Source organism: Cydia splendana, chromosome 10 (assembly GCF_910591565.1).
Source record: "Cydia splendana chromosome 10, ilCydSple1.2, whole genome shotgun sequence".
NCBI lineage: Eukaryota > Metazoa > Arthropoda > Insecta > Lepidoptera > Tortricidae > Cydia > Cydia splendana.
In genome coordinates, this window is record NC_085969.1 from 9,394,018 (window position 1) to 9,412,192 (window position 18,175).

Here is an 18,175-nt window from a genome sequence, read left to right on the forward strand (position 1 = left end):
ATAAAAGTATTTTAAATATTAAATAACAATTTAATTAATAATATGAGAAAGTTTTATCTTGTATTTTATTTTATTTTCATGAATATAGTGCTAAATAACTGTGTGCTACTCTGCAGCGGCGCCACCATAATGAATACCAATGAATTATATGGTGAAATGATGTACCTAAAAGGTACATCATGTACGTATAATGTTTATGGCTGTACCTGTGATAGGAAACGAAATAATCGGCATTGAAAGTGGCGCCGCTGGGGAGCATACTCCCCAGCGGCGCCACATAGTACTCATAGATAGAAATGATATTAGCTATTTTTTTCTTATGTAAATTGATGTACTAATGCTGCTGATTACGTACCTATTGAAAAAAAGAATTATTTTGCATTGATTAGTGATTTTATGGGTCAAACAGATCACTGTGTTATGTCTTTCCTGTAGACATACACAAGAGTTAAGGGCTATAAAGGTTAATTTTCTTATTTAACCCTTATCCACGTGAAAAGGTCCTCCTTTTATTTAGAGAACTATGATAAAATCATTGCTTACATGCCCACAAGCTGTTAACTATTGCCCACAGGAGAGAAAACTAGTGTGTTATCGCGAACAGCACATTTTTCTCTCCTGTGGGCAATAGTTAACAGCTTGTGGGCGTGTAAGCAATGATTTTATCATAGTTCTCTAAATAAAAGGAGGACCTTTTCACGTGGATAAGGGTTAAATAAGAAAATTAACCTTTATAGCCCTTAACTCTTGTGTATGTCTACAGGAAAGACATAACACAGTGATCTGTTTGACCCTTATTTACATTTTAATTCCGCGTTCCACCTAAACGGTATGAATAGGGTATTATACTGTATTTAATAGTACATTATTGTCGAGGCTCGGAAGTAGCTACTTGCAGGCTGAGGATTTGTTTTAAACGGACGACCTTGGGAGTCCGTTTAATTGAATCCGAAGCCAGCAAGTAGCCTTCCAGCCGAGTCATATATAGTGCTTTTCTCAAAAATGGTGCAAGAAATATAAATATCATAGAAATATTTTACAAAAGCAACTTTCTTACGTATATATTTTCACAGAAAAAAGTAGAAACAATTGAAAAATTAGCTTTGCCGCCTTTTTATTTTTTTAATAAAAAAATAGAAGTGTATTTTTCTGCCGAAAATACGTCAACCTATTTGAGACAGCTAAATAGTCGCGGTACTAATCATCTGTTTGGCTGTTTAATGGGCCTGTGCCTTCATTTGATATGGCCATTTCAACTTTAAAAAGTTTGGAACTCGACAAATAATGGAATTTGTATGCAACATTGCAGTCCCAAAATCGAGACTGCAATGTTTTTAACTTTTTAATTTTTGACTGACCATAAACTACGCGCTTCGCGACCTATTTTTTAAACGGCAAAGTCGACTTTGCCGTCCATTTTTGAGAAAAATAAATTATTTTACACCATGCATGAAATAAAGCACCAGATAATTATTAGAAAAACACAGATAGGAGTTATTTTTAAACACAAGTTCTATTTAATAAATCGGATAGAAATATAAAAAGTAGGTAAGTTGACCGTGACGTCACGATGTAATGTTTCATATAAATTCCATATTAGCAAATCGTTTTGACAGTTCTAAAAAAGTAACTGATTTGACTAGTAGGAAAATACCCTATTGTAAGAGAGGCGCGCGGGTGAGCGAGATAGAGATAGAAATTCTTACCGCGGGACCGCGCTCCCGCGGCCCGTTCCGATTTTCAATAATAATAGTTATTTGTTTTACAAGGGGGCAAAGTTGTTGTTTAACCGCTCGTGTTAATATTGATACCCGAGCAAGCGAAAGAGTCCAAAATTGAACCACGAACGTAGCGAGTGGTTCGAAAAATGGAATCTTGAGCGTTGCGAGGGTTTTAAAGCACGAGGGTTAAACAAAATTTGTCTCCGAGTGAAACACAAAATTTTTCACCTCACCAACCCGAAGCAAATATTAAATGTTAAATACCGTCATTATAGCCAACTTTGCCACCAGGGGAAACTTTGCCCAAAACGACAATTTTAAACATTAAATAATAGGTTAAATTATTAAATATTTAAAGGAAATAGGTTAAATTTGTGACAAAACTATATACCAAACATATGCTCAACTTGACTTGGGAATTTTCAGCGAGTTGTCAAATATAGGGTATATTTCGGAGGGCAAAACTTGTTGAAAAATGAATGCAAGTAGAAAAAAAATGAGAACACTGACAAATATTTCCGGGTTTCAGTTATAAAACATGAAGCATAGATTATGTCCATTGAGGTTTAATCTAAAAAGGCCTAAAGACACAAAAGTTTTGGCGGTGGGCAATGTAATCCGGTAATTTACAGACCTATGGATGCCAACATTGCCCACCACTTAAAACGGCTTAGGGTTGTCACTTTTGACAAATTTACCCAACTTCGCAAGTAAGCGAATGTTATGGTTATGTCTTGTACACTAAAGTAAGTTTATAATTATATACTGTATTTGATTGGTCTTATTATCCTTTATTTAGATGTTTTATCCCTTTAACGCATGAAAACTACAGCAAAACTCATATTTTAGTCCATTAAACTACAGGTTTTCTCTAAAGTGACAACCTTAGCCTTTGTAAAATGCTTAGGTGAGTCTTGTATGGAAATGGCCAAAAACGGGTAGGCAACATTGCCCACCAATTCAAAAGTTATCGCTAAGTTATTAACAGGGAACGGTACGATTGCCCAAAACCATTAAATAATCCTTAAGGGGCTCACTGATTAACAGTCCACCGGACGGTATCGGCCTGTCAGTTAGAACAAAATTTTGACAGTTCCGAACGACTGACAGGCCGATACCGTCCGGCGGACTGTTAATAAGTGGGCCCCTTTAGACATCATCATCATACATACTAGCTGTATTTGAACACCAAATTGACGTGGGCAATGTTGGCGCAAATCCCGGATATCTTTGCCCGCCCTCTAAAACGCCAAAAAAGTGGGTAAAAACATGATTTAAAAATTTTCTTCAATTAAACTGATGCGTTTGATCACTATGGACGTGCTGAGCAAAAAAAGTCATATGATGTGTTATATTTTTTTTTGAGAAATTCGTGTTTTTTCAATAAAAGCGGGCAAAGTTGGCTATAATGACGGTATCAAACAAAATCAAATCAATTTCAAATTAATGTTATTAAATCTTTATCATCCAAAATCATCATTTAAAAGTCAATTCTACCAGTAAACATAAGAAAACAACTCAAAGTTTGCATTTGATTACTTTGCCTCACATGTGAATTACTTATAGCAAAGTGCAACTTTGCTATCCGTTTTTGAAGTGCAAAGTAAGTCTTTCCGAACTGGTGTGGTGAAAATTAAATTACCTAATGCAAATTTTGAGTTGTTAACTTATACGTTACGTATTATAATATGTATTGTCTTCGGTTACCGCGATTGCATATGTTACTCATGAAATAAAACTATTAAAACGGATTATATCGCGTATAAAGTTAGACCAAAAGAAGTCTGCAGCGATTTTGATAGCCCAAGCAGTGCAAATTTTATATATATATCGCGGTCTGAGTACCCACAACCCACAATACAAGCCTTCTTGAGCTTACCGTGGGGCTTAGTCAATTTGTGTAAAAAAATCCTATGATATTTATTTATTTATTTGTTTGATATTTTAGATTAGTATTTTCGTCGGGTTGGTGTGGTAAAAAATGTTGTAACTCTCGCAACGCTCAAGAATCCATTATTCGAACCAATAATTCGCTTTTTTATATAATTTTGGAATCTTGGACAACAACTTTGCCCCCTCGTAAAACGAATAACTATTTTTCTTTTTACAGACACATAAACATAACGAAAGCCAATACAAAAATATTATTTATGAAAATAAGTTCAAAAACTAAAACCCGACTACTGAAAATCGCAATGAAACAAGATGTAATTCTTATCTGAAACTATCATACAGAAAATGTTATTTAATTATATACTATTAAATAAAAAAAAATACAACGTACTTAATATAATTTTTCTTTTGATACAGAAGTACAGACACAGAAACATAACGAAAGCAATAACAAAAATATTTATTATTGAAAATCGGAACGGGCCGCGGGAGCGCGGTTCCGCGGGAAGAATTTCTATCACCATTTCGCTCACCCGCGCGCCTCTCTTACAACTCATACCGTTTAGGTGGAACGCGGAATTGAAATGTAAATAAAATCACTAATCAATGAAAAATAATTCTTTTTTTTCAATAGGTACGTAATAAGCAGCATTAGTACATCAATTTACTTAAGAAAAAAATAGCTAATATCATTTCCATCTATGAGTACTGTGTGGCGCCGCTGGGGAGTATGCTCCCCAGCGGCGCCACTTTCAATGCCGATTATTTCGTTTCCTATCACAGGTACAGCCATAAACATTATACGTACATGATGTACCTTTTAGGTACATCATTTCACCATATAATTCATTGGTATTCATTATGGTGGCGCCGCTGCAGAGTAGCACACAAATAACTTTAAATACCAATTTAATATCGTAGAAACGTTTAACTGTGGCTGTATAAGATTCTGCCTTTGCTCATTTACGCAAGTGTAAGGTTTAAAAAAATATTTTTGGTGTATTCCTTTTGGTTCCCGCCTTATGAAATCGAGTAAATAGAATTCAACGAAAGAAATCAAGAATAATTTGTTTTTAACAATTTACTTACATCATTTTTTATAAAAAAAGGATCAACGTGGGATTAGTAAAATTATACAATTACCAATTGTTCCAGGCGAGGAAATAAAGACATTATTTTTCCATTTTGTTTCCACCCAGTCGTTCGTGGGACGGGTACGCAGAGGAGTACACCACTTTTCTGCGCTAGAGCATAAACATATCACTTTCTGCGCACCTTTTAGAACAACAACGACCCACTTTCAGAGCATGAGATATGAAAAAGTTATTTAATAAAATCGTAATTAGGTACTTCTGAAATTACTAAAAGCTAGGGGTCCAATCGATAACTTATTCACAAGCTAAGGAGAAGCATGCAATGGAGAGTCAACCGCATTTAATTTTTAGAGCATATCTGAGAATCTTGAAAACATCGCGTTTGTACGGGACAACGGTAGGCAACTTCGTGGAAGTGGAATGCTGCAAGAGCTAGCTGTTCCATATATGTATGTATAAAATTATATGTATCAGTCCTGGTCAGTTTTAAGGACACCGGTTTCGGATTAAATCTTCTGTTCTGTGTAATAAGTGACCAATTTTCATTGCTCCTGAGTGTATGTAATGGCAAATGGAATGCCAAATGTACAGGCAGAATGCGGCGAGTTAAATTTAGTAACAATGTCCCGCTGTTTCCGAATCGGTACTTACATCGATACGTCTCGAGTTTGCATGGCGGCCATTGCTCTCCGCGAATGTGCACACGAGGTGTGCTAGGGATTTACGAGTATGCTTCTAAAATCGTCTATAAACATATTAACTGAAGCAAGTCATAAATAATAAGCGGCACCACAGAATAAATAATAGTACTACCGTACAGAAAGGAAACTTCCTACAAAACCGAAGTTTGACAGCGGTTCAGGGTCGAACCATGCTATCCCTTTCTAATACATGGCACCATCCCTTTCGGCAATTTAGGGTTGTCAAAAATCAAGTGATTATCTTATCTGTGGTCGTGCACGCAAAAGGAAGTCAAGTGGTAACCCTAATAATTGCTCGGAGCAATGCTGAGCCGAGCGGAGCCGAGTTTGGCCGAAGTCAGGAGTTTGGCACCCCTGGCGGCACCTTAAAGCAATCAGAATCTTGCAGAAATACTTCAAAACAAACTAAACCCACTCAAACCATACCCAGATCGAAGGTAAACATAATTCCACTTGAACCAGATTCGACCCATAGCGAGAAAAAACGCATTGTACTTCATTCAGTATTTGTTTACTGTCTATTGCAGCAGCAGAGGTTTAACTGATTTGGCTGGTTTTACGTAAATAAACATATGGGGTAACATCAACTGGCCTCCCAGAAAAAAAAAGTTATTCAATTCACTACCTAACTACTCTTTGGCGACCCTTACAAAACTGACTCAGTACATTTCCAATGTCAAGTCGCTACATAACTTACACAATTAATTGTCTGCCTCGGGCTTCAGTGACGTACGTACAAAGTTCGCATAATCAAATAAGGCTTACACATACACTTATCTTTTAGATACCTACCCACAATACGACACGCACACACTTCTTGCGAAAACCGGCGAGTGACGTGTGTGACTGTCTCCTAAAGTAAGGGCGTTAATTACGAAGAAATTCGTACATTGACCCGCCTGAGGGCCTACCGCGAACCACGTACGACGTGTTGCCTCTCTGTCGCATTTGTAAATTCGTACGTAAGTGTGACAGGGAGGCAACATGTCGAACGTGGTTCGCGATAGGCCCTCTGTGCCTGTCTCTATCGCACGCAATAATTTTGCTCCATGAGAACGTGCCCAGGCCGAAGATCGACAATTTGATATTAGTCGTTATTATGCATCTTCTGTTAGCTTCCGACCGCTCCTACGTTCCCACGTTGCCCACGTTGGGGGCATTTTGACACACCGACCGCTGAATTATAATAGTTATTACCATATTGTATTAATGCCTTTGGGAAAGCGCGGTGGGCATGGGTGACATTTCTGAATTTTTCGTCTTTGTATTGTAAATAATAGTATCGAAAGTTTCAGAGCAATTTGTGACAGCTGCAGTTGTGACAATTAGTATAATTGCACGTTTAATAGTTGGTACCTACTGTACTTTACTACATTATGGACCAACGAATTTTAGGAAAGAAAACTTATTATAACTTTGCCTACAAAAAAAAAAAATTAAGGAAGATGCTTATCGAGAAATGTTATTATACCATAGACGAATTTTTAGAAGATGACATGACATAAAACATTATTATTATTATTTTTTTTTAATTGACCGGAGTTATGCAAAAAGAGACCAATAATAAAAAATCAGTTTCGAGTTATGGACGTTTTCAGTTTATTTATTTATTTTTTAAGTTCCCTTAGTATTTGCCTAGAGATAAATGATGTCCATTGGCAGATACCAACATTATGCAGGATATTAAACAGATTTCACAAGCATTAGTGTGACTTTACAGGGAAAAATCTTGATTACAAAAGAGTTGGTAGTTTTCTGCAGAATATATCTTTATAATAGCGTTACTCACTGAAAACGACCATACCTGTAGTCGACTTGTGCTAAATTACGATATGAGACATTCGATTTTTATAGAAACGGTTATAGGTGGCTGTATTCAGTAAAACATCGAGGTTTAATAAGTAGTATTTTAATCAAAAAAAGAAATTCTTTGTAAACTATCATTATAATCTAAATTTGTCAAAGTCCGCTAGGTACCTAATTTGTATGAAATCAAATAAATCAAAATAATAATATCTATGTTGCCAAGCAATCAGTGAACTACTGACCTGTAAAAAAACTGGTTAGTATACATAACTTTTATTACAATAATAATTTCTTGAAACTATGATTGCATGTACCGTGAAACACTCACATGCTTACCTAGTTCTTTAGATGGCATTTTTAATAAGGATATCATTAATCAGTTGTTATCTCAAAATCTAAATTTGGCATATTGTATCCACCTATATCGTCTTCTATTTCTTGGTCTACCTGCTCATATCAAAACAAGAAAAAGACCAATTCGCGGGTAAGACGCAAAACCTATATTTTATGAAAGCGACCGTCTACCTAGTCGTTTTATGCAGAATTAAATATTGTGAACATTGGCACTTTTGGTTATTGTCGAAACCGACCAGATTGCCGTGAGTGGTTTGGCTGTGTTCTGCAGATTAAAAAATAGATATGTTAGTGGAAAAATTAGACCAACTCGACCAAGTTGGCTGCTTTCAACCGGTTTGAACACACATTTTTGTTATTGATCGTTTTAAGCGATTTCTTATAAATCTGTGTAATCATTTGCTAAAAATTAGTCGCTTTGAGCAGAATGTAGTTCAAAAAATCTACTTTATAGCATACTAGCTAACTCATTTCAGCAAAATATGGCTTTGGTCGCTTTCTGCATAACTATGGTCAATTAATCAATTTATTAATATATATATTTTTTTGTTTTTTTTTTTCGTGTATAAAATTAATTGACATAAAAAAGATAATTCTCTAGTGTTTAAATTTAGTTTAAACCTAGTATTGCATGACAACTACTTTAAATCATTTATTTTACTATTATAATTAATGTAATTGTAAATTTTTTTTAATTATTAAGTTTAGTTATTAAGTAAGTAACATGTCCTGTATTGTATGCCCTAGCAGGGTGTCATGCACCTACGAAAACTAAAATGTTAAGACCTATTGTACTGATGAGCATGAGAACAATGGATTAAATGAATATGAATATGAATATGAATACATATTATACGTCCCTAATTATATGTAGGCGTACGTAATATAATTTAAAAATAAATGGTTCCGAATCTCATGATATAGTAGAAATTGAAGATGATTTCACATTTGTTCTTCCGTACAACAACATTTTTAATGACAAGGCCCTATAACGAGTTTTGTGCTACTCGCTTGTGTACTATTATATAATCTATGCTTGTGTGTAAAGTACAAACTTCGAGAAATAGTAATAGTACAACTTGACATTGTTCCAAATAGTATTTAGGAACTACATGATCGGTTACGAGAATGGAGTGAATGAATGAATGGAATGGGCTGCGCCGGCGCGGGCCTTGGCCTTAGCGTTATGGTAATTAATGATCGCGCGCTGTGACGTTCGGTCTAGATCTGTGCAATTGTCTAGTCTTAATTATAAAACTTCAGCCATGACAAGCTGCAGTTATATTACAGGATGTAAATAGTTAACGTGAGGCTTACTTATTGCTGATATGACGTGTATTGTGAGACTAACTGCAGGTAACAACAAATTTGATATTTGCTAGATAAGTATCTACATGACCATATTATGTAATCTACTATCATTAAAGACAATTATTATAATATATATATAATAGAATATGTAGATACAAATAAAAAAAGGAATTTAAAACGACGCAAAAGAATACAAGGTTAAGAATCAGACGGTCAAAAACCGAGTAAGTACGTATATGTTTAAAATACGTAATAAACACAACAAATTGTTACGCTATGTATACATACTAATGGCCAGACATTAACATAAAAAATGGCAAAAAAAGTCGATGACGCAATATTTTAATGCCCTTCAACTTGATCTCCGTTCGTTTTTCGATAGCGAGAAGTACAAACAAAATGATCAAAGAGGTCATGATCATGATAAGATCACGTGGTCGTCATAAATTTGTTGCCAATTCTCCAAGAATTCATATGGAGGCCCGACCATGACGTAAGTGGCGACGCCGAGGGTGTGGTTGAAGACGAAAATAACTGCGCAGACACATGTCATTATTGTATACTTAACGTTCGAATTCCGAACTCAATCGACATTATACTCGTGAATAGAATACTTTAAACTCTCGCGTTTTGTACACATATTTAATTACACAAACGGGTCTACCGCGATATAATTTCATTGTTTTTACCTTTAATTCCGACGTTTCAGCTGAGTTGCACCAGACGACGCCAGTCTTTCCGTGACCACAGCTGGTGCAACTCAGCTGGAACGTCGGAATTAAAGGTAAAAACAATGAAATTATATCGCGGTAGACCCGTTTGTGTAATTAAATATGTATACTCGTGAATACTAACTACTTCATTATAAGTATTACAAAGTCCTGTACAAATGCAGTATACTGACCATCACTTTGCAATGACCTCAACATTAACCTATTATGACTGCTCAAAACCGGTCATTCAGTAGCAAAGATCACTTTTGCAGACAGATGTCTGCAGCTCAGATTATTTTAATTGGCCAATTGAATAAGTATATTATTATTGCTTCAAAACATGCATATGCACTAGAGCTCTTGATATCTAGTTACTTAACGGCTACAGAAATATCACGCAAAATAAAGTCTTGTTCATTCATTACCGTACTTATATAAATAAACATTGATAGTGATCACTGGTCAGGTTACGGAGGGCAATTATTTCTTTCATACATATCTACATGTTGAGATTAGAGCCATAAAATCTTTCTTGGACTCTAATCCGATACAGAGGTACATTAAAAAAATATAATAACATTTTCCTCTTGACTCTCGAGTTCGCACTGTTGTCAAAAATAATTCAAAATTTCTATGATTCTGTAGTTGGGCATTAGAATCTAGAAATTCCGATCTGTCATAACTTACTATAATTTAAATTCACTTACGTTAAATTCTTTCTTGATGGGATCGTTGAGCATGCCTCCGCAGAATATGATGCCGTCCACGACGACGTTGCACATGAAGGAGGCGAACACGATGACCCAGCCCCAGCCACCATCGGGTGGGACCACCTGCAAATCAACATCAGATTGAGTGACGTCATAACGCTGTAAATATGAGGTTTAGCCAGGGTTTAGCTCGATAAGAGAGGAAGTAAAAAATCAGGAAGAAAATTAGTTCAGGCATTAGCGTGGCGTGGTCCACGTTCCTGGGTTAGGGCGAGGGGAACCCTTTGTATAACAAGATTTATCTAACGAAACTATACTTTACCAAAGATTCTTCTACTCGACCTGGACCCTCATCCACGGTACTATTGTCAGATATTATAAGAACATTATCCATCTCCAGCAGTATAATTTATGAGTGGCATATTGACATTTTGAAGTTGAAGTATTTACTTTCGGATGTTGCCCGCTGATATAATATTCTTTTGTGAGCGAAGAGTTTAAAATGTATTCCGCAATCAAAGAGTACCTATCATACAATATTTTAAAATACATAATTATATGAATAGGCTCTGACCACGCTTGTATTTTGCACAATATAGGCAGTACATACATATCCATATAAGCTCCATACTTGACGTAGTACTTGGCATGAAAACATAGCGTGGTCCAACTCTACAAAAGAGGGGCATATTTATACTGAACATGTGTATCTTTTTATGTACAGTCAACAGCAGAAGTTGCTAAGCGGGCCAGGTGTTCAAAATGATCTTGACGTGACTTTATTGTTAAGAGAATAAGAGCGTGTCAAGGTAATTTTGAACACCTCGCCCGCTTAGCATCTTCTGCTGCTGACTGTATGTCTTATTAATCGTAGCTTTCAAACGGATTAAAAGAAGAAGGGGTTTTTTGCATAATATATTACGAACTGACTCTTTAATTTTTAGAAGGACCTACAATTAACACCTACAATGAATAACTACACCTTATTGCGGAAAATTACGTAAACGTTGATAAATTACCAAAAACTCTTTGGAATTACCTACTGATGATTTACCTGACGATGACCTATCTTTATAAAGCCTAGCCTAAATTAGTTTCCCAAACTATCTTAGCTGTTTCTATGTGACCTTGTCCAAAGCAGGCTGGCCTCGACGCCGATGGTAACTGTTGCCACCCTAACATCATTACACTTACACTATAGGCGATCAATTAATCAACTAATTGCTTACCGTTTCTTGTAACTTCTATCAATGGAACTAGCCACTTGAATAAAACTCTCAAATTATTACAATATTTATTTATTTAACATTAGGTTTACAAAATTGAGTATCAACATGACTATTGTATTTAGACGAATGGTTATGTTAAACTGTAAGAATGATGTACGTGCCTATTATCATTAACGCCCAAGCACAAGTTTCTAAAACAACATCAGCCGTTTTGGCTAAAATCTGTTTCCGCCTTTTCCAAGCTCTTTGCATGGCCATCTTGAACGAGTTAGAATAGAATACTTTATATTTATTGTTCTATAACAGCAGCAGGAGTACGGTCAGGATCAATTCAGAAAACGCAAGGGTTACAACTCCGATTATGCACCCGTTGATAACACTCTGTGCCGCGTTTCGCAAATACCTCTTCCTTTTCTCTTTTTTTGATTGTGAGGTCATGTTAAGATTCCGTTACTAAAATTTTGGCATTTGCTAGTTGTGGTAGTCTTTACTTCATTGAGGCTATTGTTTAAAACAACTGCACGTAGAAAGACATTTCTCTGGACGGATTGGATCTTGAATTATTCTTTTTATATACTCAAAACCTATTAAAACAACACCTATGTGAACTGCTACTGCTAGCGTGACCACGGGAGTTAATAGAAACATGGGGTTCAATGTATTTCGTGAACCCCATGTATGTGTATAGTATATTGTAATTTTTAGACCATATTAAACTTTTGAATTTATAACTATGAATGATAATACGTTTGTCAAAAACGAAGTGTCAAATTCTTTTTATTTTTAGTTTGTAGTAAAAGGTCGGTATCCTAGTTATTAAAACCTTTTTGTTTATATATTTTGGAACTTACTGAAATCAAGATTTTTATATTTACCATTTTTGTTATGCTAGTCAGTGATCGCATATAACCATGGATACCGCCTTTGGGAACATTACCGTTCAAATTCTCGGGCCAAATTAGCACACATACACAATTACGCCTACATTTAAATATGACGATACGTTTACAGAGCCTGTAATCAAAGCTGGTAAACGAAATAATAGTCATCTCTATTACACTAACGTACACAGCTAAGTGTAGATGAAATGCATATAATGTCAATAACTACCAATCAGCGACATTAATCCGCTAATAACCTTCTTGCTGTACGTACTGGCCGCTGAGAGTTCGCGGTTCATATTTGATTAGAATGACTAGGACAGGGATAGGTTTATGCCATACATTGAAGAACCAGTCAAATAATTCACGTATAATAATTTAATGCAGATTAAAAGATAACTAGTTAAAATGTTGTTGTGAAATGACAGACTAACTCAACATAAGTAAATATTCATTGTTGTATAAATGTATTCCGCTATAATAAGTATTTTGTATATTTTATTATCAATCTGTATGGCAGTGCGAAGTCACGTTCAGGTATAGTCTGTCCGTTTTTCTAAGATCAAGTACGCCATAGTACAGGTATGTATACAATACCTTTGATTATGAATTTGATATAACTAGGTAGTTTTTTTATAGCTCCATCTCATGAAACAAAAAGGAAAATACACATCTGTAAGAAGCAATTTATTACTACCTTTATAATGATATAGAAAATACCTAACCCAAACATCTATACATATAATAAAGCTGAAGACGGTCGAAAGTCTGTACATGGAAGATATTTGAAAAAAAGTTGGCTGGGGATACTTAGAATCGATAACAGAACACGTTCCAAAAGTTTTTAGAATTTTTGTCTGTTTGTCTGTTTATCTGTTTATCTGTTTGTCTGTTTATTTGAACGCGCATCACTTGAAAACGGCTGAACGGATTTTGATAAAAACTTTACTAATCTGTCGAGAAAATTCCCGGCCAGGTTATAGGCTATAAAAATGCAACCCCTAAAAGGGGGGGTAGCCACAACATTCGATTGAGTTTGCCCCTGAATCTTATGGCGCTACTTAGGAAGGAGGGGCAAACTTTTTTCAAATATGTGCTACCACTATTGAGTACCCTGGTAAACTAACAGATGGCGCTGAATTTAATACGTTGTGACATGAATAAGCCACCGAGGAAAGATTTTGCCAAATTAACTCTAAGTTTAGAAGAGGGGTTACGGATATCAACAAAAATAATTGAATAATTATGTTGATTTAATAAATTAATAATACAACAAAATTAAACGACAGTAAATTAATTGCCCCTCATTGCACAGTGCCATCTTTTGGGGAACTGAGTAAACATTAAGTAATCAAGAAAACTAAAAATGAGTTTACATAGTTACGTAGTGGTAAAATAAACACACATATCAACACGCGTATAATTGCATAATTATTTAAAATTATAAATTTTCTCCATCATGAATTATACCTAATCGTAATTATATCGCACCCATATCAAATCCGTATTCATACGGAGGTATCGCCTCCTTTAAGCACTTAATAATGGCCACGAAGGTGGGTACTTTGAAGAAAAAAAACATTGACCTCTGTCATTTGCAGTGCCGGATTAACCCTTTTAAGCAAAATAAGCACTTGCTTAGGGCACGACGTCTAGGGGGCACTAAAACCGTAGGCAAAAAAATGCGCAGGCTGCATCAGCATTGCAGTCGTCGTGGAGTAGGTACCTACATGAAACTTTTATACGTGTACAAGTACCCATCTAATAACGAAGGGTCGTAGGGATCAAGTAAGAGAGTGAGGGTACGTAAGAACATCTCCAACGTAGGCTTTCGATTTGACCTTACGCGGAGGCCCTTAAAGTAATGGAAAAAATCTTGCTTTCGGGCTTGCGGCCAGCCGATTTTTTCGACATAGGTTACCGATTTTATAGCGAATTTTGCTCTCTTGCACGCCAGATTTGTCGGCCAAGCCGAGTTGCTCACTTGCTCCTTAGCCGCGATCCTGAGACTTAACTGTCAAAGTGTTATAAGGGGCCCCGTGAAAGCCGAAAACTAAAAGCATCCTCATATCAAGTAGCGCTTTCGAGTGAAGCCAAAGAGCGAGCAGTAGAAGAGTTGTGATTACATGCATAGATTCGATTTCAAGCCACTCTTTTACAGTTCGGCGTAAGGTCTTATGCGAGGTCTTCTGCCTTATAGCAAAGTTGATCTTCTGCCTTAATTACACTTGGGCGAGGATCCAAATCCAAGCTTTCCTCTTTCGCAGCTGGGCCTTCTGCCTTGCTCACACTTAGCCAATTCAATTCACTTGGTCAATTCCAAGCTCTGCTTTCTTGCATCTTTTCTGTATGAAAACAACCTCGCTGAGACCCTTAAATATCGAGCCCTATGCGAAGCTAGGCTGATAGAAAACTGTCCCATCCCTTCTCTGTATGAAATTCTGGATTCGCGCCTGGTTGGGACTAAAAGTAAAAATGTACAACTGTCTATCAAATTGCGTTTTATATATCGAAAAATTTTCGCGCTCGCTTCGCTCGCTTTTACAATTACATTATAAGATATGATGATAAAGGTGTCATTCAGGTGACGACTGCAGCAGCATTACTCTGTTGTAACGTTACTGCTGCAGAACTGTCAATTTTCGTGATAAAATTATGTGACTGATTTCCATACTAAAAGTAAAAATGTACAACTGTCTATCAAATTGCGTTTTTATATCGAACAATTTTCGCGCTCGCTTCGCTCGCGTTTTCAATAACTTTCTAAGTCAAATTGCGTTTTTTATATCGAACAATTTTCGCGCTAGCTTCGCTCGCGTTTTCAATAACATTATAAGATATGGTAAATGTGACATTCGGATGGCGACTGCAGTAGCATTACTCTGTTGCAACGTTACTGCTGCAGCACTGACAATTTTCGTGATAAAATGATGTGACTGATTTCCATACTAAAAGTAGAAATGTACAACTGTCTATCAAATTGCGTTTTTATATCAAAACATTTTCGCGCTCGCTTCGCTCGCGTTTTCAATAACTTTCTAAGTTATGGCGACTGCAGCAGCATTACTCTGATGCAACGTTACTGATGCAGCACTGTCAATTTTCGTGATAAAATTATGTGACTGATTTCCATACTAAAAGTAAAAATGTACAACTGTCTATCAAATTGCGTTTTTATATCAAAACATTTTCGCGCTCGCTTCGCTCGCGTTTTCAATAACTTTCTAAGATATGGCGACTGCAGCAGCATTACTCTATTGCAACAATACTGCTGCAGCACTGTCAATTTTCGTGATAAAATTGTGTGACTGATTTCCATACTAAAAGTAAAAATGTACAACTGAACTGTCTATCAAATTGCGTTTTTATATCAAAACATTTTCGCGCTCGCTTCGCTCGCGTTATTAATAACTTTCTAAGATATGGCGACTACATTATAAGATATGATAAAGGTGTCATTCAGGTGACGACTGCAGCAGCATTACTCTGTTGCAACGTTACTGCTGCAGCACTGTCAATTTTCGTGATAAAATTATGTGACTGATTTCCATTCTCAGCTGTAATGCGGCAAAGAACGTCACTCAACTTACCAAAAAAATTCAATGTAATCTCGATGACCCTAGGGAGAGGGGGCACCACGGTCTAGAAATGCTTATTAGGGCATCAAAATATCTTAATCCGGTCGTTTGCGGAGTGAAACGATGTGGGACTCGCATTTTATACGCATTACCATGCCTTCCCGAAAAAAATCTAATCATTCGCGAAAGTCTCGCAACGCATTGAGGTTACAAGGGGCACGTGATCTTCCTCAGGAGTCTGAAGAAGACCACGATGAGTGGGTGGCGCTCTAGCCAGGCAGGCCGCTTCGCTTACGCTCGCGCGCGTATACCTTACTGTATCGTCCGATATACATCTACTACTCTGTCGTTTAAATCACGTGTAAAATTTGATAAGGGCGAAATAAACTATTGATTTTGGAGTGTAGTTTTATTTAGTGGTACCTAATTGTAAAATATTTTATCTGGACTACAGTCCTCTAGCATATCCATCTGTCAACTTTACTTCAAGTTCCGCCTCCAGGGGAGAGGGAGAGAAATTAGGCTTAGAAATTAGCCGCTTACTGACACAGACCGAATTCCACGCGGGCGGAGCCGCGGGCACAGCTAGTAAGTTAATAAAATAGTCTACTTCATTTGGCATAAAACCATCCCTATTATCCTCGCAATTTGAAAAGTCGTATGCAGTTGTTACGTTTTAGCTTAGCACAGTAGTATTGAAAAAATATTGTTATGTTTATTCCAAATTTTACTGAAGTTATCTGTTTACTACAAGTGAAAAGTGATTCCACTGTCCTTGGTATGAACTAAAATAACTTCTGCACCAGTTCACGACACATGAAGATATTTTTAATTACAAAAAAACGTTGTTTTTATAAATCAATTTAGCCATTTGTCACTGACTGTCATCTCGGTCGTACTGAGATTGCCAATCGAGCGGTTTGTAAGTACCGCCTATCGCGGGGTAGTTTGCGTTGGGTCATAATTGAGCGGACAGAATGTTTCCATGGTTATATGCATTCACTGATGCTAGTAGGGAATATTACGCGAAACTCTGCGTAGGGGGCGCCACTACCACAATCCATCACAATCTGGGGGTCTACAGCGAAACAAGAAAATCGATATTTCGTTATTTAACCCCTTTATCACTCTTGCATATCGAGCGATAAAGAGGCAGATAACTAAATTTCGATTTTCGCGTTTCCCGGTAGGCCCTTGTTAACAAACCGCCTTGATCTTAGAGCATTTAATAACTAGAGTCGCCTTTAAGAGCTTACCCCTCTGCCGAAAAACTTGCACAATTGTGCAAACTTTTGTATGGACTGACATGGCTATTTGTACGTTACGTACAAATCATGTAGAAATAGCAATACATTTGACGTCCCCTCCCCCGCAAAAATCTTAGAGGATATAACCTAACGGAGTAGCCATTGACAGGCGTTCCCCTCTCTCGAAAATAGGCGGCCAATGGTCATACACAATGTATGGACTGACGTTTATCTGACATGGCTATTTTTACGTTACGTATACTTACATTTGACTTGCCCCTCCCCCGCAAAAATCGACAGACTGTTTTGTAAAGAAAATTACAGACAAGGCGTCTCCGTTTGGTTATATCCTCCAAGGCAAAAATCGGCAGACTATTTCATAAAGAAAATGACAGCGATGACATCTCCAGTTACTAAATGCTCTAAGGCCTTGATGCATCAATGTCATATTTAATTGTCTGTGAAAACTTGTCAAAAAGTTACTCTTTGGTTTACTAGAGGCGCTGGTGCTGCACTCTGGCGGCAGAACATTGCAGTAATACCCCTATTAAAAAATGCTAACCTAACTGAATAAAATGTTGATAAATATACAGGATGATTCATGAGACGTGAGCAGGACTAATCCTGCACACTCAGTAATTGATAATTGATCCATCACTGTCGTATTTAGGAGAAACAACAACACTTTTTCCTATTTTTTTACTTTTTGGTGAGGGCAAATTTAATTCTCAACATTCATGGTCACCCTACAGGACCTAATTAATAAACATAAAACCTCTTTAACCGTAATGGCATTTTTATTACGAAGAAAATAAACTGTCAAACTTGAGTGAGATAAGAGTTTTCAAAAGTAACCAGACCGTGATGACAGTAATGACATTCAATTTGACACAGAATATCGGTAGTTTAGTATTCTAATTTTAGGGTGACCATGCAA

The 18,175-nt window shown here is 36.6% G+C and overlaps 1 protein-coding gene across 2 annotated transcripts in view; it reads right to left on the reverse strand.

Moving 5' to 3' along the window:
* LOC134794240 (uncharacterized) overlaps positions 1 to 18,175 on the reverse strand; it is a 49,215-nt gene that overhangs the window by 12,634 nt on the left and 18,406 nt on the right. For both annotated transcript variants that reach the window (XM_063765992.1, XM_063765993.1), the window contains exon 3: positions 10,301 to 10,426. In XM_063765992.1, coding sequence (XP_063622062.1) covers positions 10,301 to 10,426 — 126 coding nt within the window. The remainder of the gene's footprint in view (positions 1 to 10,300; positions 10,427 to 18,175) is intronic.